This window comes from Lissotriton helveticus (genome assembly GCF_964261635.1).
Source record: "Lissotriton helveticus chromosome 1_1 unlocalized genomic scaffold, aLisHel1.1 SUPER_1_unloc_21, whole genome shotgun sequence".
NCBI classification, from domain to species: Eukaryota; Metazoa; Chordata; class Amphibia; order Caudata; family Salamandridae; genus Lissotriton; species Lissotriton helveticus.
The window spans coordinates 2,054,786-2,076,114 of record NW_027611661.1 but is presented as its reverse complement, the minus strand read 5'-3'; the positions used below and the strand labels follow the sequence as shown (position 1 = coordinate 2,076,114).

At 47.0% G+C, this 21,329-nt stretch overlaps 1 protein-coding gene across 1 annotated transcript in view; it reads right to left on the bottom strand.

Annotated features, from left to right (window-relative positions):
* LOC144805746 (uncharacterized) overlaps positions 1-21,329 on the bottom strand; it is a 157,195-nt gene that overhangs the window by 85,204 nt on the left and 50,662 nt on the right. The window contains exon 2 of the mRNA XM_078672230.1: positions 11,872-11,882. Within this exon, the coding sequence (XP_078528356.1) occupies positions 11,872-11,882 (11 nt within the window). The remainder of the gene's footprint in view (positions 1-11,871; positions 11,883-21,329) is intronic.

Genomic DNA, 21,329 nt, shown 5'->3' with positions numbered 1-21,329 from the left:
CACGAAGTAGTAGACATTTCATTCAATTGCATGGGCGTGTTTCACTTTTGTTCAGCCCTAATCAGAACAGCAAATATATAAGCAAGCATTGCTTTCACAGGTGCAGGTAGGGCAGATACCATTTAATTTCTGTATAGTCCACTATCACCATTATTGTTTGAGAAATAGAGCAGGGGACGGAAGGAGGTTTGCCCGTCATGACCCTGATGAAAGGGAATCAGATCCCATCAGGCTAGGAGGGGGGCAGTCTGTCAGGCAGGAGTACTGACCGACTGCCAGGGGGTTAGGGATCCGGCAGACTGGAGGGAATGACAGGAGGAGGTTGCTAGGCGGGAGCACTGACAGAAGGGAAGGAATCAGGGATGTAACAGGAAGGAATGACAGGACGGGGTGAGGGGTCTTAAAAGGAGGGACTGACAGGAGGAGGCTGACTGACATGAGGGGGTCAGGAATGTGACTGACAGGAGAGGCAGACAGGGACTGGACAGTGACAGGAGGGGTGGGGGGGTCAGAGATCCGGGTCTTGTTATTTCCGGCTCCCCTCCCCGCTAAGCCTGACGTCAGACCGGCACCACACCCCCTGTCACGACCCCGAAGGAAGAGGGATGGGATGGGGGCGCTGTCCTGACCGGCACCAGCTGGCCTACTGACCTCCTGCTGAGGCCTACTTCTTCTAATGGAGGCAGCCCGCACCCTTACACTTTGCCTCATCTAGCCATTCGTTCTTCTCGCATACGTGTAATTACCCAACCGGGCTTTTTGCCCTTACTAAACTATGTTCTTCTGTACACGTCTGTACCGCCATAGTCCTATTTTTTTAACCCCCTTCGCTCCTACACAACAGTGTACTCTCTAATATGCAAGCAGACTTTAGCCCCTGTAAAATTGTTATTCTTACCCCCCTCAGGGTCTATATCCTCGTGCTGACATGTACAGCCCTTAACCCCGCCTGCCAGAGTGCACTTTAGTCCCATGGCACCCACCCCTCAGTCCATGACTTCCCTTCCCTCGCCATGAGGCGGGTTGCCTCTGCCACCTCATGTTCATAGGCCCATTCATAGAACTTCGTGCAGCTCCAGGCTTCCCTACATTGATCTTTGGGGCCACTACCACTTTTGTATACTGGCTCATGCAGTTCCATATAGTATTCTGACTTATATGCTCTATAACAATAAAATAGCATGCGTAACCCCGTTTCCTAGGGGCATATAGAGGATATTGAACACCCCCACCTTTCGTCCTCTGGCCATTGCACCTCCCCTGCCCCCCAACTATGTCAACATCTTTTTTCCTTTTCTGCTAGCGTATGATAATTTAACCACGTGGAGGTGGGATCACGGGGTTCAGGGAACTGCCTCTGTAATTAGAAATTGTAAAATTAAAGTATGCAAATGCAAGCCCTAGTCGGGTATGGCCCTTCCCCCACAGTGTAAGTTCAAAGGTTGAGGATAAGAAAAAGAATACTAGCATAGTCAAGTCAAGTCAAAAGATTTGTATAGCGCGCTACATACCCAGAGGGTCTCAAGGCGCTTGAAGAAGGGTGGGGAGTTACTTGTCGAATATCCACGTTTTGAGTTGTTTTCTGAATGCTGGGTGGTTCTGAGTAAGGCGAAGGTGAGTGGGAAGTGAGTTCCAAGTTTTAGCCGCCAGGTAGGAGAAGGATCTACCTCCCATGGTGGTTTTGTTGATGCGAGGTACAGTGGCGAGGGCTTGGTTGGAGGATCGTAGTTGGCGGGAGGGGGTGTAGAAGGATAGTCGTGTGTTGAGGCATTCGGGTCCGATTTCGTAGAGTGCTTTGTGTGCGTGGGTTAGGAGCCGGAAAGTGATCCTCTTATTGACGGGGAGCCAGTGGAGGTTTTTCAGGTGATCAGAGATGTGTTCTTTACGCGGGATGTCTAATATGAGCCTGGCTGAGGCGTTCTGGATGCGTTGTAGTTTTTTCTGGAGTTTTGCGGTGGTGCCGGCGTAGAGGGTGTTTCCGTAGTCCAGTCGGCTCGTGACCAGAGCGTGGGTGACTGTTTTTCTAGTTTCGGTAGGGATCCAGCGAAATGTTTTTTTGAGCATGCGAAGAATGTTGAAGCAAGATGAAGAAACGGCGTTGACTTGTCTGTTCATCGAGAGTGAGGAATCCAGGATGACGCCCAGGTTCCGTGCGTGGTCCGTCGGGATGGGTGCTTTTCCAAGGGCCTCTGGCCACCAAGAATCGTCCCAGGCGGAGGGGGAGGTACCTAAGATGAGGACTTCTGTTTTGTCTGAGTTCAGTTTCAGACGGCTGTGCTTCATCCATTCGGCTACTTCTTTCATTCCTTCGTGTAGGTTGGTTTTGGCCGTGTTAGGGTCTCTGGTGAGTGATAGGATCAGTTGAGTGTCGTCGGCGTAGGAGATGATGTTGAGGTTATGTTGGCGTGCGATGGCCGCGAGGGGGCTCATGTAAACGTTGAAGAGGGTGGGACTGAGTGAGGACCCTTGAGGTACGCCGCAGATGACTTCAGTAGCCTCTGACTTGAATGGTGGAAGGCGGACTCTCTGGGTTCTTCCGGAGAGGAACGAGGTGATCCATTCCAGTGCTTTTCCTTGGATTCCGATGTTTTTGAGGCGCTATAGAAGGGTGTTATGGCAGACTGTGTCGAAGGCTGCGGAGAGGTCGAGGAGGATGAGGGCGACTGTGTCTCCATTGTCCAGTAGAGTTCGAATGTCGTCTGTTGCTGCGATGAGGGCGGTTTCGGTGCTGTGCTTGGCTCGGAAGCCGGACTGTGAGGAGTCGAGGGATTTGTTGGTTTCGAGGAATGCGGCGAGCTGGTTGTTGACAGCTTTCTCGATGACTTTGGCCGGGAATGGAAGGAGTGAGATAGGGCGATAGTTTTTGAGTTCGGTGGGGTCAGCTGTGGGTTTCTTCAGGAGGGCGCTGAGTTCGGCATGTTTCCAGCTTTCCGGGAAGGTTGCAGAGTTGAGGGAGCAGTTGATGACGTCTCGGAGGTGCGGTGCAATAATGGAGTCTGCTTTGTTAAAGATGTGGTGAGGGCAAGGGTCAGTGGGGGATCCTGAGTGGATAGAGTTCATCAGACGGATGGTGTCCTCAGTGGAGATTGGCTTCCAGTCATTGAGGATGTTCAGGGGAGGTGGGGGTCCTGCAGGGGATTGGGTGGGTTGGTCTCCGGGTTGGTTGTCGAAGCTGTTGTGGATGTCAGCAATTTTGTTGTGGAAGAATGAGGCTAGGGAGTCGCAGAGGGCTTGAGAGGGGGTGATGTCGTTGGAGTTGGCTGAGGGGTTGGTAAATTCCTTGACGATGTTGAATAATTCCTTGCTGTTGTGGGCGTTGTTATCTAGACGGTCCTTGAAGGCTGCTTTCTTGGCATTTCGGATTAGTTGGTGGTGTATGCGGGTGGCGTTTTTGAAGGCGTCCTTGGTGCTGGTGGTTGGGTCTTTTTTCCAGGCCTTCTCGAGGGAGCGACAGAGTTTCTTGGATTTCTTAAGGTCATCGTTGAACCAGGAGGCCTTCTTGCTGCCTAGTTTGATTTGTCGTTTTTTCAGTGGTGCTAGGATGTCGGCGCTGTTGGATAACCATTGGGTGAGGTTGGTGGCTGCTTGGTCTGGGTTTGAGGAGTGGGCGGGGGGCTTTTGAAGAAGCGATGAGGAGATCTGGTCGATGGTGATTTTGTTCCAGTTTCTTTGCAGAGTGGGTTGGGGGTGGTTGTTGGATGTGGGCTTGTTGTAGGTGAAGTGAACGCAGCTGTGGTCAGTCCAAAGGAGAGCTGTGGTGTGGCTGAAGGAAACATGCTTGCTGGAGGTGAAGATGGGGTCGAGTGTGTGACCTGCGATGTGGGTGGGGGTGTTAACAAGTTGTTTAAGTCCGAGGTTTGCGAGGTTGTCCAAAAGGGTGGTGGTGTTGCGGTCGTTGTTCTTTTCAAGGTGAAAGTTGAGGTCTCCCAAAAGGATGTAGTCCTCGGAGGGGAGCGCGTGTGGAGTGATGAAGTCCGTGATGTCTTCACTAAATGGTGCGCGGGGTCCTGGTGGCCTGTAAAGGAGGGTGCCTCTGAGTGTGGTCTTGGGGTCGATGTGGATCTGGAAGTGAAGGTGTTCAGAGTTGGCGAGATTGACGTCTGAGCTGGTTGAGATGCGGATGGATTTCTTATGGACGATAGCGATGCCTCCTCCTGTGTGGCCGGTACGGTCCTTGCGAATGATCTTATAGCCTTCCGGGATGGCAATGGTGATGTCTGGGGCTGAAGAGGCATTCATCCATGTTTCTGTTAGGAAGGCGACGTCCGGAGAGATGGTGTCGAGTAGATTCCAGAGGTCAATGGCGTGTCTGTGGACCGAGCGGGTGTTGAGCAGGATGCATTGTAGGTGGTTGGTGTCAGATCTCAGTTTGGTGTTAGTGGATGAGGAGTTGTTCTTGGTGACGTCGAACTTGCAGGAGTAGCAGGAAAAGGGGCCATGGATATGTCCAGGAGCAGCTTGGACGCAGTTGAGGGAGCGGCCGGGGTTGAGGGCTAGGAGGGTGGTGGCATCGTAAGTAATGCGGGGGGGGGTGGACTTTACGAGGACCAGGGGCTCTGGCGCTGGGCGCGGTCCAGGCGCGGACGGGCGTAGACGGGCTTACCTTTGGCGCACCTTCGGCGCGGCCGTAGCGCGTGGACGCTGCGCGTGGGTACATCTGTCCATAAATGGATAGTGGGGGGGGCGGAGCGTGGGAGGGTCAGCTGGGAGGCGGGATCGTGGAGGCAGGTCAGGGGATATCACAACAACAAAATGGAGGGCAGAAATGAAAGTGAAAACAGCGAGGGCACAGCACAATGCACGCCAGCAAGCAGACTAAGGCTCCTAGGTACAGCAGACTAATTCTCCACTAAAAGCGCTATTCACCAAGCAGTCAGCCTTCAAAGCGTAACACAGAAATGATGTTAGAGCGGACCAAACAGAGCGCTAAGCAAATGAGCACCCCTAAGTTTTCAAAGCGCTACACGATGATCAGCTACTAAGCACACTTAATGAAAACGAGCTACAATACCCGCTGTTGTATTCAAAGCGCTACAAGCACAAAGCGCGATATAAATGAATGATACAAAAGTATCCAAAGCAGCTACAATACCCGCTGTTGTATTCACAGCGCTACAAGCACAAAGCGCGATATAAATGAATGATACAAAAGTATCCAAAGCAGCTACAATACCCGCTGTTGTATTCACAGCGCTACAAGCACAAAGCGCGATATAAATGAATGATACAAAAGTATCCAAAACGCTGCACGAGCAATATCTTCAAAGCGCGGTTTATCTGTTTGGCGCTACAATACCAGGCGCAGTCTGTAGGTCGCGGGTGCAAGGGGCTTCAGCTGCGGTGTAGGTGCTGCAAATCAAATGAGCAAGGGAGCGTGGGGGAGCGACCGTTTAGGATGGAGTCCAGGCGGTCACAGCTAGGATCGGTCTGAGGACGGTGTATTCTACGTGTGTGGGAGGGTCAGCTGGGAGGCGGGATCGTGGAGGCGGGTCAGGGGATATCACAACAACAAAATGGAGGGCCGAAATGAAAGTGAAAACAGCGAGGGCACAGCACAATGCACGCCAGCAAGCAGACTAAGGCTCCTAGGTACAGCAGACTAATTCTCCACTAAAAGCGCTATTCACCAAGCAGTCAGCCTTCAAAGCATAACACAGAAATGATGTTAGAGCGGACCAAACAGAGCGCTAAGCAAATGAGCACCCCTAAGTTTTCAAAGCGCTACACGATGATCAGCTACTAAGCACACTTAATGAAAACGAGCTACAATACCCGCTGTTGTATTCAAAGCGCTACAAGCACAAAGCGTGATATAAATGAATGATACAAAAGTATCCAAAGCAGCTACAATACCCGCTGTTGTATTCACAGCGCTACAAGCACAAAGCGCGATATAAATGAATGATACAAAAGTATCCAAAGCAGCTACAATACCCGCTGTTGTATTCACAGCGCTACAAGCACAAAGCGCGATATAAATGAATGATACAAAAGTATCCAAAACGCTGCACGAGCAATATCTTCAAAGCGCGGTTTATCTGTTTGGCGCTACAATACCAGGCGCAGTCTGTAGGTCGCGGGTGCAAGGGGCTTCAGCTGCGGTGTAGGTGCTGCAAATCAAATGAGCAAGGGAGCGTGGGGGAGCGACCGTTTAGGATGGAGTCCAGGCGTAACATTTATAGACAGGGGTGGGCCAGAGAGCAGGCAAGAGAGGTAGATTCTGACGAGGGGCAGTCTTGCAGCAGTAATGACAGACATGCAGAGGCGTGCAGGCAGAGCCGGACGTGTCAACGAGGCTCGGACATGCTGCAGGGGAGCAGAGGGTCTCTCGCTGCCTGCACACCCAGCCCCGGTGCGCCTTACTTGTATTCTTTCTGAGTCGTGCCCTCATCTTTCTTGCTGTTTCACTGCATGGGCCCCTACGACATGAAGTTGGCATGGATTTTGTCCCTGTGGCCGCCAACCTGCAGCTGAAGTACTACACACTGCGTCAGAAGTTAGTGTGCAGGAGGTCAGTCTAGGCCAGCCGGAGGCTCGATGCACATGGTGCGGGGACTTACAGACAGCGGAGCATGGCGGCCACCTGTTTGTTCTCCGGGCCCGCCGTTTCCTCCTCGTCCCCGGGCTAACACTCCTGCCAGGAATGCCTCTGCAGACCGAACTGCGCTTGTGTCGCACACGCACACGCTAGCCTAAAAGTCTCCCTCTCCTTTCTGCGCCTACAAACTGCACAGTACTGGCGTCATCCAGCGACATTTGCAGGCGACACAGTACTGTGTCACGACACAGAGTTTGGAAAGCTCTGGTCTAGAGCCTCCAGAGAGTTTACATTTATTCGCAAGGTAGCGAGGAGAGGAGTGCAAGGCTTTGCGGGTGATACAGGCAGTCTTGTAGATAGATCTTGCCTCGATGGGAAGCCAGCGGAAGGTGGATAACATCGGTGTGATGTGGTCGCTTCTTTTAGCCCCATAAATGAAACAAGCTGCTGAATGGAGAATAGATTTAAGGGGGGACAGGTGGGATTTGGGGAGGCCAGTTGTGGTGGTGCGCCTCAGCAAGGCCTACCAGTGCAAGGGATTTGCCCTTCTCTGCAGAGTCCTCAGACCAATGGGAAGAAGTTGGCACAGAAACTGGAATAGAAAAGACCGAGTTTATTAAACCTCATGAGGTGGAACTAGATTCACACAACACCCTTCGGTAATGCATGAAGAAGCACACTGACTGCAAGGAGCTTGGTCCTTTTATACCCACACAGGGGCTGAAATGAAGGCGGTACAAGCACAGAATGCTGGTTTCAAATACATATAAGGTCATACAGACAGTGTGCTGGCAACAAGTGGGAGAGGCTGACATTTAGCTAATTTTGGTGGACACATCCTGACAGTTACAAGTTGGTGACAGCTGTAAGACCAACTGAGCATGTGTAAAGCAGAAGAGGCTAAATATATCTCGTCTCTAGGCAGATTTCAAGAGCAGCTAACAGGAAGGTAGGACAGAGCACATGGTGAGCACAAGGCAAACAAAATGGCTGCCAGAAATACAAAATGGATTCCACACAACGGACAAGTTAGTCTCTAAATACGGGATGTCTTCTGCTAATACTTAACCTAATCGTTGTTAAATTACAACACAGTAAGAAGAGAATTGCAGTAGTCCAGTCTGGAGAGGACCAGCGATTAGACCAGGGTTTTAAGGTCTTGCTCCGGGAAGAAGCGACGAATTCCCCAAAGAAGGTGCAGTTGGTATCGAGCAGACTTAGCAATGGAGTTGATGTGGGAGATTAAATTGAGTTTTTTGTCGAGTATGACACCCAGGGATTTTGCGCTGTTGACAATAATGGGTTTGTTGTTAAGTAGATTCATCTGATCCATCCATGGTTGAACCGGGGGAGGAGAAAGTGAGGAGGAGAGGAGGAGGAATTCAGTTTTGGAGGGATTCAGAATCAGTTGATGAGTTAACATCCATTTTTGAATAGAGTCTAGAGTAGAGCTTAGGACGGAGAGATCGTGAGTGGAGGCAACTTTGAGGTAAATTTGAGTGTCGTCTGCATAGAGATGATAGTGGATCCCGGATTTACTTAGGAGATTTCCCAGTGGTTCTAAATAGAGATTGAACAATGTGGGTGCAAGTATAGAGCCTTGAGGAACACCTTGACCTACCGCCAAAGGAGATGAAAGACTGTCCGCTATTTTGATAATTTGGAATCTATGAGAGAGCAAGGAAGCAAGCCATTTAAGCACAGTGCCCTCCATGCCCATTCTCTGTTGAAGAGTGTTGAGGAGAGTGATGTGATTGACAGTGTCATAGGCTGCAGAAAGGTCAAGGAGAGTTAGAAGACAAGACCCCCCCGAATCGAGTATCCGCAGCGCGTCATCAATCACTTGCAGCAGGGCTGTTTCAGTGCTGCAGTTTTGGATGAAGCCGGACTGAAGATTGTCAAGAAGATCATTGTCCTTGATACGACGAGAGAGTTGTTTCACTACACATCTTTCTATGATCTTCGCAAGAAAGGGTAGGTTAGTGATGGGGCGGAAGTTTTTAAGGTCATTCGCATCAGTAGTGGGTTTTTTAAGCAGAGGCGTGACCTGCCCAGTTTTGAAGGAGACAGGAAGGGAGCCTTGACAGAGGGAGAGGTTGACCAGAGTGATGCAATAGGAAAGAGATGGGATATAGAAGTCAATAGCCATGGCACTAGGGATGGGGTCAAGAGAATGGTTGGAGGGCTTTGTTTCGAGGATGCAATTGAGGAGGGCATCTTCAGAGATGGGGTCAAAGTTCTGCCACTTGGTTAAGAATTTGCGCTCCTCTGGAGTTGTTGGATGAATGACCTGATCCACAAGTGATTTCACTTTTTCGTCAAAGAATATAGCGAATTCCGCTGCTTTCTTTGTAGAATCCTCCAACTTGGAGGTTGGGGGAGAGCAGTTAAGATTCTTGATGAGATTGAATAGTTTTTTGGGTCTATTTTTGGCTGAGTCAAGGAGGGTTCTGAAGGACAACACTTTCCCAAGGAAGATGCGCTTGTGGTACTTGGATCTTGCTAAAAGAAGTGTGGCCAAATTATCCTTGGAGGGCGCTTGCCTCCATTGTTTCTCCAGGAATCTTAGGTGCTTCCTTTCTTCATAGAGGGATTTGTTGAACCAAGGTGCTTAGGGAGTGGGCCTTTTCTTTTTGCTTTGGAGAGGAGCGATGTTATTGATTTCGACTGAAAGGACTGTGAGGCATTGGTAGGTGAGTTTGTCAACATCTAGGTTCGGGTCTAGCTTTGGAAGTGATAGCAAAGCTGATTCACAGAGGAAATCAACGTCAATATTTTTAGTGTCACGGAACCAGGATGTAGCCCTCTTAGGTTGGCCAAGAGTTATAGAGTGTGATAGGTGAAGAGAGAATGGGATGAGGAGAGGTGGTCAGACCAGTCTACATGAATAGGGGTAGCGATAGAAAGCATGCCTGCTTTAGAAATAACAAGGTACAGGATTGAGCCCTTGCAGTGTGTTGATTCTGTGCAGTGTTGGATAAGATCGTTTGCAGAGAGGAAGGTGGCCTGAAAATTCGCAGAAGAGTCTTGCGGTACGCCCCAGTGGAGATTGAAGTCACCCACGAAGATCTGATTGTAATTTTGTCAGTATTGGTCGCTATTGAAGTCATGGAGTTCCTCCATAAACGAGGGGCCGCTACAAGGCGGGTGGTAAATGGCATGGAATCTGATGGGTGAGTAGTTGAAGCTCAAGAGATAGTCATTCAAAAGTGCGGAAGGAGCTGATAGGAAAAGCCTTAAGTTGAAGGGAGTTTCTAAAGATGACTGCAACACCTCCCCCAACTTTGTCAATTCTGTCATTCCTAAATATAGAATAGCCTGTGGGTAATAGGAGATCAAACATAGAGTGAGAAGTATCGTTGATCCAGGTCTCTGTGAGGAAGAGCATGTCAATATTTTGAACGGTGATGGTATCGGAGATTTCAAGTTTGTGTTTTATTGTAGATCTGCAGTTGTGGACCTGCTTTTCCTTCTTGTTGTCTTTGCTGGCGCTCTCCGCACAAAAGGCCTCATTAAAACACCACTAGCCAGCCAGCCGGGATGGCCAGCACGAGGACGAGTTCACTAGCCGAGGCTCTTCCTTTTTGGCTAATTATGCTAAAATATGCATCAAATGCAGCAGATTCGTACTGAGGTACTGGGTTTTTCAGAACCGGTACCGAACCGGTAACCCAGCGGTGTCAGGATACACCCAAAGACCTCGAGTACTTTCCTGACTCAGACCACAGAAACTCAGAGTCTTCTAGGTGAAGTCAAGGATCGATTTTATTGGCTGCAAACAAGGTAACAAGCGTCCTAGAAGTACAACAGCACAGGATGTATGTTCTCAGGAGACTGCTCAAACTTACAAAGTCAGGCTTCTCTTTTTATACGAAATATTGTGCTTCAGGCAAACATTCTTGCATTTATAGTATACCATTCGAATATTTTCACTACAAAGGAAAAGCAGAGTCATGATGACAGCCCACATTTCTGTTTGTCCAGCCCACAACAAATTACCCGGCAAGGCCCAACATTCTCATCAGATATCGGTGGGACCCCAATAAAAACGGCACCTCCCCATCATAAAGCAAGTGAGAGAGAAAAGAGCAGGGACAGGTGTGAGCAAGATTCGGCAGGATGTGTGCGATGAAATGGGTTTATGGCCTGTTGTGCCTTGATGCTATCTCATTCGGCCACTGGGAGAGGAACTGACCAAACAGGTTCGGCCTGGGGCAATGGTTTCAGCTTGTCCAGGTCAGAGAAAAGTCAATTAAGGTGTACGTGTCCTTTGGAATCGAATTTAGCTGTATTATAAGCCTATGTGAGGGCAACCCTTAAAATGGCTGCCGTGCACAAAATGGAAGCCAAGGGTTCAAGACGAAAATGACGATTTCGAGGGGAAATCGTCACTCGAATATGACGAAAATGCTTCTACATAGTGTACTAGCCATTTTCGGTCTTTTGATATAAAAATCGTCATGCTATGATGAAGTTTAATTCTCGAGTCCAGAATTACTTCACAAGTCCAGAATTTTTCAGAACTACAAACCCTCCTTTTGCCCTTACATAGGCAATTTAACCTAATCTCATGCTAATCTGAGTCCAGGTCTATATTCCTAAAGTCATTGAGATGTTGCTGTAACATCATTCTATTACTTAGTTTGTCTCTTGATACAGGCTTTCTTACACATGATGTAGCACAGAGGCCACATATTGCAGGAGCACACTGCACACACAGACAGAACAGGAAAAGAATGGCTAAGACCATCCCAATGACCATCAGAATTTTCCATCCCCAGCCGGATATCGGTTCCCAGAACCACCCCATTAATGACCAATCTCCTTAATCCACATGAATAGATTCGGAAATCTTATGCAGTTTGGAGATGGCCTGGTACACTGTTGGAGCGTTATCTGGAATGAAAACACAGCAACTCGATTGGATCAATTTACATATCCCACCTCGGTCTGCAAGTATGACATCTAAAGCGACCCTGTTCTGAAGGGTCATAAGACGATCCGACTGGAGCTCAGCAGTCAAGTTACTAAGGGCACCAGCAGTTTCAATTACGGTGGACTCAACCACCCTTGTCAATTGCCTTATGTTCCTGCTGTTAACCATGGGTCCCCAGAACGGCAGAAAACCCTTTACGAAGTCCCCAAATTCTTGTCCTGCAGTGTCTTCTTTACTCAAGACAGCTCTAACTATCCTTGTCTTGTGGTAATCTGCCGCTGCTGTGTAGGTGGGAGGCAACAGGAACGAAACAAAACATGAGCCCGAAAAGTCAGGGGGCAACCATGTATAGGCTCTATCATGGCAGATGAAATAGGTACCCTTAGCTGCTAAAAACAAAGGGGAAGTCTGGGCTGCAAAAACATACATTTTAGTGCAGATACTCTTCCCTAACTGAGCTCTGGGATTCGTGCCATTACCTTGCAGACACAGATGACCCTGATGGGGTACATTCCAAATCGGGGAAGATCTCTTAGCTTGCTGTTTTTCACTCAGAGTAGCTCCATATCCGGTTACTTTCCATCCTATGTATACTAGTGTCTCATCTCTTGGGATAGTCTCATATGAAATGTCTTCCTTAATCATGTCGACTATACCCTTAACTAGAGCACTATTCTTAGGATTGTCCTTTACAGAACGTAGGGGGTAGGTCTCATGAGCATATATGAACATTGTTCTGTATGCCCACACAGAACCATTGTGGCTGAAAGGCAGGACCAGATAAGGGATACCTTTATCCGTTGTGTGAGGCATAAGACCACACACCCAACAGTTAGTTGTGCTCATTACTAGTTGGTGTTGGTGCAAAAGCTGAACAAAGGAGTTATTAATAAACTCTAATCTCCTAGCTGATTCGTGTTCAGGAAGGGATTGAAAAGAATGTGAGGAAACAGTGGAAGGAGGTATAGGCGACGTAGTGGGTCCAAATGTTACTCGAAAAGAGAATAAAACATAACTTATTAAAAATATCATCACACTGAATAACATGAAAATGCACAATATCAAAAAGCTTTTCTTTGTCATTATTTTACATATCTTGGTTTTAAAGTTCATGGTTTTGGCAGGTCTCTCCATCTCGAAAAACTCCATCCTCTCTAAAGTGCTGCCCGCGATGGGAGGTTGTTTCTGCTAAGGAATGCTTCTGTCAGTCTAGGGCAACTCCCTTGGACCAACCAGAACTGTCGACCTAACGTCGTCAGCTGCACCCCAAAGACTTTGGGCAATCGCGGCCCTAGCAGCGGAACCCGGATGGCGGTTCGAAAAACAAAAATAAGCAAGTTTCTCAGATGGGAGAGCTGCACTTTCAAAAATAGTACTTGGAGGGAAAAGATTTTTTTTATTTGTCCATAGGTCTTGGCCTCAAATTATAGCGCCTTTTTCCAAGTACTGTCTGATCCTGAAACAGGAGTTCAGGCTCTGTAGTGTTCAATCGTTTTGATGGTGATACTGCTGGTTGCAAAATTTCATCACTCTCTTGTTCAGTCAATGTTCCTTTTACACGTGCATCACTGAAAGGCAGGAAACGAGGCACGGTTTCAGCCTCTGAGTCAGCGACACCTTTCTGGACCCACTGGTCGTACGGCAGAGGCAGAGGGATCCGCTTGCAGTGGATCCCGTGGATCCAGTTTTTCTTCCCCTCCACTCGAACAGCTGATCTTGTGGAAAGAAGGACAAGGTGTGGGCCGGTCCACCTGGGCTGGTCGTTCTTTGTTCGCTGAAAGTTCTTGACCAGCACCCAGGATCCAGGGTCAATCTGATGTCCTGGAGCTTCAGAGACTTGAGGCAGTGTATCATGCACCTGTTGGTGTAAAACACGCAATTTAGCCGTCAATTCGTACAAATAATCAAGCAAAACAGGGTGTTCTATGTCGCTGAACTTTGTGGGCCTTGGCACTCCCCATATGTTGGCCGGGCGGCCAAAGACTATTTCGTAGGGACTAAGTTTCACTCTGTGGTAAATAAATAATTAATTACCGGTACTATTTTTGAATATATTAACAATAACAGATAGCTCAATAAATAAGAGGCAGGATCCGATGTGTCCGAGTTGAACAGGCTTTATTCAGGCAAAAAGGAAGGGACTGGAACGGGACAGCCTGAAATAAAGTAGGAAGGAAGGAAGGCAGCTGCCCCATTTCATCGACAGTGCAGTATATATATAGTAAAACATTACATTACATTACATACAGTAGGCGTAACTTGTGACAAACGTAAGATAAGAACACATGGGTGGAAGAAGAAGGCGTGCACAGGGCGTGCACTGAGACATGTGATGAGAAACGTCATAGAAGTGTCATGAATGGGCGGAAACATGGAGGGGGCTACCTGAGCAGCTGGGACCTATAACCTAGTGGTGCGCGCAAACGGGCAATGACGTGTTACCGGGGAGAACTGGGGCTATGACTTCTGCACTAGAAGAGGAGACTAAAGTCTGCGGTGTCAGGACGACATGTACCTATAGCGTATCTGGTATCTGGTGTTTGGAGTACATGTTGATAGAATCTAAAAGTTATCGGGGCAAAGGCTACTTGACACTAAGGCTGGTGCATGTATCTATTCTACATGTATTGCGTGTGCTATGAATATTCTATGAATATTAATACAGTAACTCTCTTTCATGGAGACAGAAAGACTAGACTATAGCTGAAACTGTTTATGCGGTTCAGTAGCTTAGGAATGCGAAGACGAGAGGCTGGACTGATAACTAGAAGCATAACATATTCTTGGCAGACAGGCAGGCAGAGCCAGGCCGGGCACCGCGCTGCTTGGCAGGAAAAAAGTGAAGGGTCAGGGATGCAGGTGGGGGCTGTATCGCTCCTCGGAGTGGGTTCAGGAGACTGGAGCTTGAATCTGGTGTCCGGGCCCTTTTGAGGCCTAGGAACGGGGACAATGCGATGAATTAACGTGCACACTGTAAAACGTGGCAACATAGGCCTAATACTCGTTGCTTTCACGAGAACTGGAAACTGGCATACTAGAGTTGGACAAAACTATAATTGCGTCTTTAATCGATCATAAGGGGATATATGCATATCGATCATGCACAAATAACATAGGATGGGGAACACGTAGGCACACATGGCAAGGCAAAATTCACTTTTCCACATTCCCTCCATGTGCCCTACGTTTCCATCAGGAAACATCAATATTCATGATACCATCTATCTGTTCATATAGCATCATTTGCTCGTCTCGAATTGTCTTGGAACAGGATTTAGGACTAGGAATACAAGAGGTAGCACACATGCCGCAAATCGCAGGGCCACATTGTAAACAGAGGCAGCAACTGAATATAATTATTACTGCTATACCTAGAAATGACAATACTTTCCATCCCCAGGCAGATATGATACTCCAGAGCCAACCGGACCATGTCCAGGTGCCTGGATTCTGGTGTAACTGATGGGCAATTTTATGAAGTCTGGTTATAGCTGAATAAACAGACGGCGCGTTATTAGGAATGAAAATGCAGCAACTAGATCCGATGACTCTACAAGCTCCTCCTCTATCGGCCAGTATGACGTCAAGAACGAGACGATTTTGGAGCACGACAAATCTAATAGCAGATTGTTCTACAGTTAAGTTACCTAGAGCGGAAGTAGTCTCATTCACTACTGCTTCAAGGGTTCTGGTTAACCTACGTATTAATTTACTATTCTGGACAGGACCTATAAAGAAAAAGAAACCTTTATTGAAGTCTTGATATTGTTCTAGAGCAGTTTCGGTTTGATCGACAATTGGGGACTCAGTCTCCCTTCTATGTCTAAAGTGTACTAGATGTGTGTTTCTGTGATAATCGGATGGGGCTAGAAAAACTGGTGGCAGTAGGAAGGCAATATAACATGTTCCATCCCAATCGAGGGGCAGACGAACATATGCGGTCTGACCACAAACAAAATAAGAATGACGTGAGGCTTTGAAAATACATTTCCCACTGTCACTATACTCGACCATAGTAGTACAATCACTATGTCCTACATGTGCGGAACCATTCTTTCTGACACATAATTCGCCTTTAACTGGTAGTACTGAAATAGCAGGCAAATCTGGAGTAGTATCGGACTGAACATTCAAAACCATGAAATTCGAGGAATAATTACCTAGATCATATACTTCATTTTCTAGATCTAACCCTGTTCTATGGGAAAGACCTTGCTTGTCTGGGAAACATGTTCTATTCAGAAGGGACATATCAGTTGAGGATGACGTTAACGTGGACCATGCTCCACACGAACCATTATGTGAAAACGGATAAGGAAAGAGTGGCAGAACTCCCTTCGGTGTCTGGAAAGGGGGGAGTCGACCACACACCCAACAATTAGTGGCATTGCTGGTCTGGTGTGAATAGTGCAGCATTCGGATAAAAGTATTATTACGCATAGCAAGACAATAGGATAACTCGTGAGGAGGCAGGTCACTAAATGTGTGCTCTACTGTAACATTAGAAAACATATGTACATGTGAAATAGGAAAACATAAATGTAAAGCATAACTTATGCATGTAACCATAAGGCTCAGGAAAAATAAAAAGAACAGAGTGACTATGCATCTACTGCAAAGATTCTTTCGATAGTGTATTCTCTTAGAGTTTTGACTAACTCTCTCACTGTGTGGGTCTGTCTTATACATGTCAGGAACCTGTCTAACCGTTTCACCCGAGAGGGACTTAGACAATTAAACTGGCTGACTTACTAGACCTCAACTTGGATTTATACTCCTGCTGCGGAGTTTTCTCTAACAGGGGAAGTTTAAATTCAGTTTCTGGGCAGTCCTTGAGAACGGGGCAGTCCTTGAGAAAAGTTTTTGCTTTAAGTCCATGAAACTTCTTTACGTGGCTCGCGTGTAGCCACCCTTTTCGGTTTTCAATTTTAACTGCTGTCCGGGTGGTGAGGAGGACGAGGCGGGGCTCCTTCCAGCGGGGCTCCAGCGGACTTGAACGATCAAAATTCCTTATAAGCACAAAATCACCCGGGACGACTTCATGCGGCTTCACTTCGGTGTTGTCTGGGAATGCAGCGGCAACCTGTGAACGACAAGATTGTAGTGCAGACATCAAGGAGGCAAGGTAATCTGTCAGCATATTACTGTCAACATCAGTTATGGTACGGGGTCTAGGTGTACCCCACATATTGGGGGGACGACCAAACACTATCTCATAGGGAGATAGACCTGAACGGGAGTGAGCGACCATTCTCATATAGAAAAGGGCGACTGGCAGTGCTACTATCCAATCTACACCTTTCTCTGCACACACTTTTGCAATTCGGATTTTCAGGGTCTGGTTATGTCTCTCTACGAGACCGGCTGCTTCAGGATGGCGTACACAATGGAACTTCCACTGGTACCCTAACAGAAGGGAAACTTGTTTCATGAGCTCGGATGAGAATGGCTGGCCGTTATCTGAATACACGACCCTAGGTAATCCATAGCGGGGAAAGAACTCACGAACCAACTGCCTGGCAGTGGTCGCAGCTGTGTAATCTGGAACTGGATAGGCTTCTGTCCACCTGGACAAAGCGCATACAACTACGAGGACATACTTGAAACCTCGACATCGCTCCATCTGAATATAATCCATCTGGAGGACTTCAAAAGGGTGGTCGGGAGGATGGAATCCACCTTGTTCCACCGGGACACCTTTACCTGGGTTGAACTGACAACAGATCATGCAGGTACGCACTTTCTGTTTGGCTGCTGCTCGTAAATGCTTGTTGAACCAGATGTTCTGGATGCTGTCTAACATGGCTTTTTCTCCTAAGTGTGCTGGACTATGTGCGGTGTTAATAATGACTTGAACCATAGAGTCGGGGAGAAACCATGTGGCTTTTCCCTTTGTCAACCATCCTTGATCTGTCTGGACCCCTCTTTGTTCAGACCATTTCTTGATTTCATCGGGAGTAGCATGTAACTGTATATCTATGACATCTTGTGTTGGGTCCTTAACTGTCATACAAGTAGTCTGATCTGGAGTGAGTGTCGGTGTCGTGTTAACTGGAATGTCTGGAGTCTGAGCTGTGAGCTTGGCTGTTCGATCTGCTAGATCGTTACCCTGGGAAATGATATCAGTGGCTTTCGTATGTGCCTTGCACTTCATGATAGCGATAGCTGTCGGTAAATGTATTGCATCTAACAGAGCTTGAATGAGGGGGCCATGCTGAATCTTGGTTCCATGAGAAGTCATAAAACCTCTTTCTTGCCAGAGCACTCCAAAGTCGTGTACGACTCCGAATGCATAACGTGAATCTGTATATATGTTAACTTTCAGGTTCTTGGCACGTATACAGGCTTGGGTCAGAGCGACAAGCTCTGCTGCTTGAGCAGACAGGGTGTCTATACGATGTGTTTCTATAACTTTGGTTTCAGTAGTCACTGCATACGCGGCTACTAGTTCTCTTGTACTTGTTCTCATACATGAACCATCCACATAAAGTGTCAGGTCGGGATCGGGTAGTGCAATGTCTGTCAAGTCTTGTCTTGGCTTTGTCATGGTGTTAACAACTTCCACACAGTCATGTGTGGCAGGATTTGAAGTAACTGATGGTAACAGTGTAGCTGGATTTAAAATGTTGCAGCGTCTGATTTCTATGTGTGGCTGGAACAGTGTCAGTTCATAACCTGTTAAACGTGCAATTGTCAAGTGCTGGGTCTGAGTTCGGTTTAAAAGAACTTCCACGGAGTGTGGAACTTGTACTGTCAGGGAGTGTCCTAACACTATGGAATCACTTTGTCTGATAGCTAGAGCTGTGGCTGCAACTGACTTGAGGCACGCAGGCAGAGCCTGGGCCACCGGATCTAATGTGCTAGAAAAATAAGCACAGGGCTTGTATTGTCCTGCTTGATCCTGTGTGAGAACAGATAATGCAGTACCATCACGTTCAGTAACGAAAAGTGTGAAAGGCTTACTGTAGTTCGGTGTTGCTAGAACAGGTGCATTACATAAAGCTTTCTTTAATTCATTGAAAACAAGTGTATGTTCCTGGGTCCAAGGGAGGACAGTCGATACGGCTGCCTCCTGTGTCGTTAACTGTATCAGTGGCTTGGCTAGAAATGCGTACTGAGGAATCCATTGTCTGCAGTAAGAAGTGAGGCCGATAAAAGCTCGTACCTCCTTCTGTGTCTTGGGCTGTGGAAGACGTGCTATTAACCGGATACGGTCAGGTGTCAACTGCCTACCCCTCTTGGACAGTAAGTGTCCTAAGTAGACCACTTGCTGGACACAGAATTGCAATTTGGAAGGGGACACCTTGTGCCCCATCTCGGCCAGGAAATACAGAACTGTAAGTGACGCACGTTCGCAGTCACGTTCAGAACGGGCTGTGATCAGTAGATCATCGACATACTGGAGCAGGGCAGTGTCAGTTGGCATGTGAATATTGTCTAGTTGTCTTTTAAGTGCTTGACTGTAAATGCTAGGACTTTCTGTGAAACCTTGAGGAGCTCGTGTTAATTTATAGCTTCTTCCATTTAAACAGAATCCGAAAAGGAACTGGCTGTCTGGATGAATGGGGACACTGAAGAATGCGTTCTTGAGATCGATAACTGTAAAGAATGTGGCTTCAGAATCAATGGCTGTCAAGAGTGAGGAAATATCAGGGACTACTGGGTACTGGGGTATGATACATTTATTAAGTTCTCGAAGGTCAATCACTAATCGATAAACTGGAGGTGCATTTGGATCAGTACGTTTCAGGACTGGAATGATAGGAGAATTACATACATTGGAGTCAGTTTCTACAACCACTCCTTGAACAATAAGTTCGTCAATAATTTTGGATAAGGCTGCTACAGCCTCAGGTGGCAATTTGTACTGTCTGATTCGTGGTAATACAACACTTTTCTTCAGAGTGACACGATGGGGTGTGATATGCATACAACCTACATCAGTTGGACCTTGCGCCCATAAATGCTGTGGTACATTCAATAATCTTGGATCAAAATCACGTAATACATAATGACCTTTGAAATCACGGAGAAACAAACGTACCCCCTCTGGGGAGCAGCATATTACTGCTCCTAATTCTTTCAGTATTTTAATGCCTAACAGATTCTCTGGGCAGGATTTCGTGAGTAACAAGTCTGTAGTTCGGGACAATGGACCAACTTCTAGAGTAACTGGTTTCGATATTTCATTAACAATAGGCTTTCCTGAAAATCCAAGGGAAACATTTCTAGAGCCTGAGAGCGGAGCCCCTGGAACCTCGTCATGACTGATGGTAGTCCTACTTGCCCCTGTATCAATCAGAAACTTTCTGTCTTTCCCTAATATTTGACTGTGTACATAGGGACCCTCTTGATCTACAGGAATCTCGATGAGAGGCAAGCCTACCTCCCTCTCTAGGCTGTTTCATGAATATGGCTGATAATCTGGATACTCTGGCTGTGCATACTGGTACATCTGCTGTGTAACATGCTGTGTTGCAGCTATAGGCTGCGGTGCTGTAACTGTCTGTTGTGTATTCTGTGGTGGCTGGGAAGTCTGTGAAACTTGTTCTTGTCTAGGAGGACGTGGTCTTTCTTTAGTCTTACCAGTAGCTATGTTATGTTTCAGAGCTGCACATTCGTTTATAAAATGACCTGGCTGTTTACAGTAATTGCATGTCCCTTTAACTGGAGCTGCAGGATGACTGGCTTGATTCGGACCCCTCTTCTGACTGTCTTGTGGAACAGACTGTGCAACTAGTACTTTCATTTTTGTGTCTTTCATACGTCTCCTTTCGTGTTCCTGCTCTTCCCTGATTCTGTTCTGGTGATACTGGAGCATCTGGAGCATCTGTGACGGAGTATTAGCTTGCCAGGTACTTTCGACTTTCAGTACTCGATTTTTAACTTGTGGACTTGAATTCTCGACTAGTTTGGTAACAAACAGATGAGGGTACGATTCACTACTTGTTTTCAGACCACTATTAATAATAAAACATTTCTCAAATCTAGAATAAAAATCACTAGTGTCTTCGTCTTGTTTCTGTTTACAGGCTGAGATGGCATCCCAATCTTCCTTTTTCGTGGCTAGTAATCTTGGTAAAACTTGTATTAACAATTCGGGCAAAGCTTTAGCTTTATCCCCAAGACCGGTACCTGATACTCGTGTATTATCTTCAGTTTCTAAAGCTGTCCAATCTATCTTTTTCTCTCCCACCTCCCATTCTTTTTCTTTGAGTTTTTCATATATGCCCACAGGCAACAGGACTTTTAACATTTTAATGATATCAGGATACGTGTATTCTCCCATACGGAGCATGTCCTTTAATTCACGGTGAAACCCTGCTGGGTCTTTATCATGACAGGGAATTAACTTTTTCATTTCTAAGAGTTCTATTTTCGTGATAGGGGTGTAAACAAATACTTGTTCTAGACCACCCCCCTCCTTCTTGACTGGATGTACTTCTCGTAACGGATTCTGTCTGTCTATGTAGAATGATTTACTTTCTGGGGGTGAGACGTGAACAAAATGTGGATTCAGAAACGTTCGGTATTTGTGGCGCTGTTCTAGAATGACACTAATTAAATCGGTACCTAGACCTTTCCATCTATATTGGAGTAACTCGTTCAATATATCATGTAGCGGACCTGGATCAGAATGTTGTTCCTCATACAGCGTAATGAGGTGCTGGATCATATACATACCCACCAGACGTTGCTCGGCTGGGGGCAGTTTCAGAAAAGTTTGAGCCACTATTTCATCTGGAAAAGTGGTAGAATCACTAGTCCATCGGACTGCTGATCGGGCTAGTTCTTGTTCATGCATTGTACTAAGCTCGCTATAACCTATTCGTGATTTCAGAATGTGATCGGTAG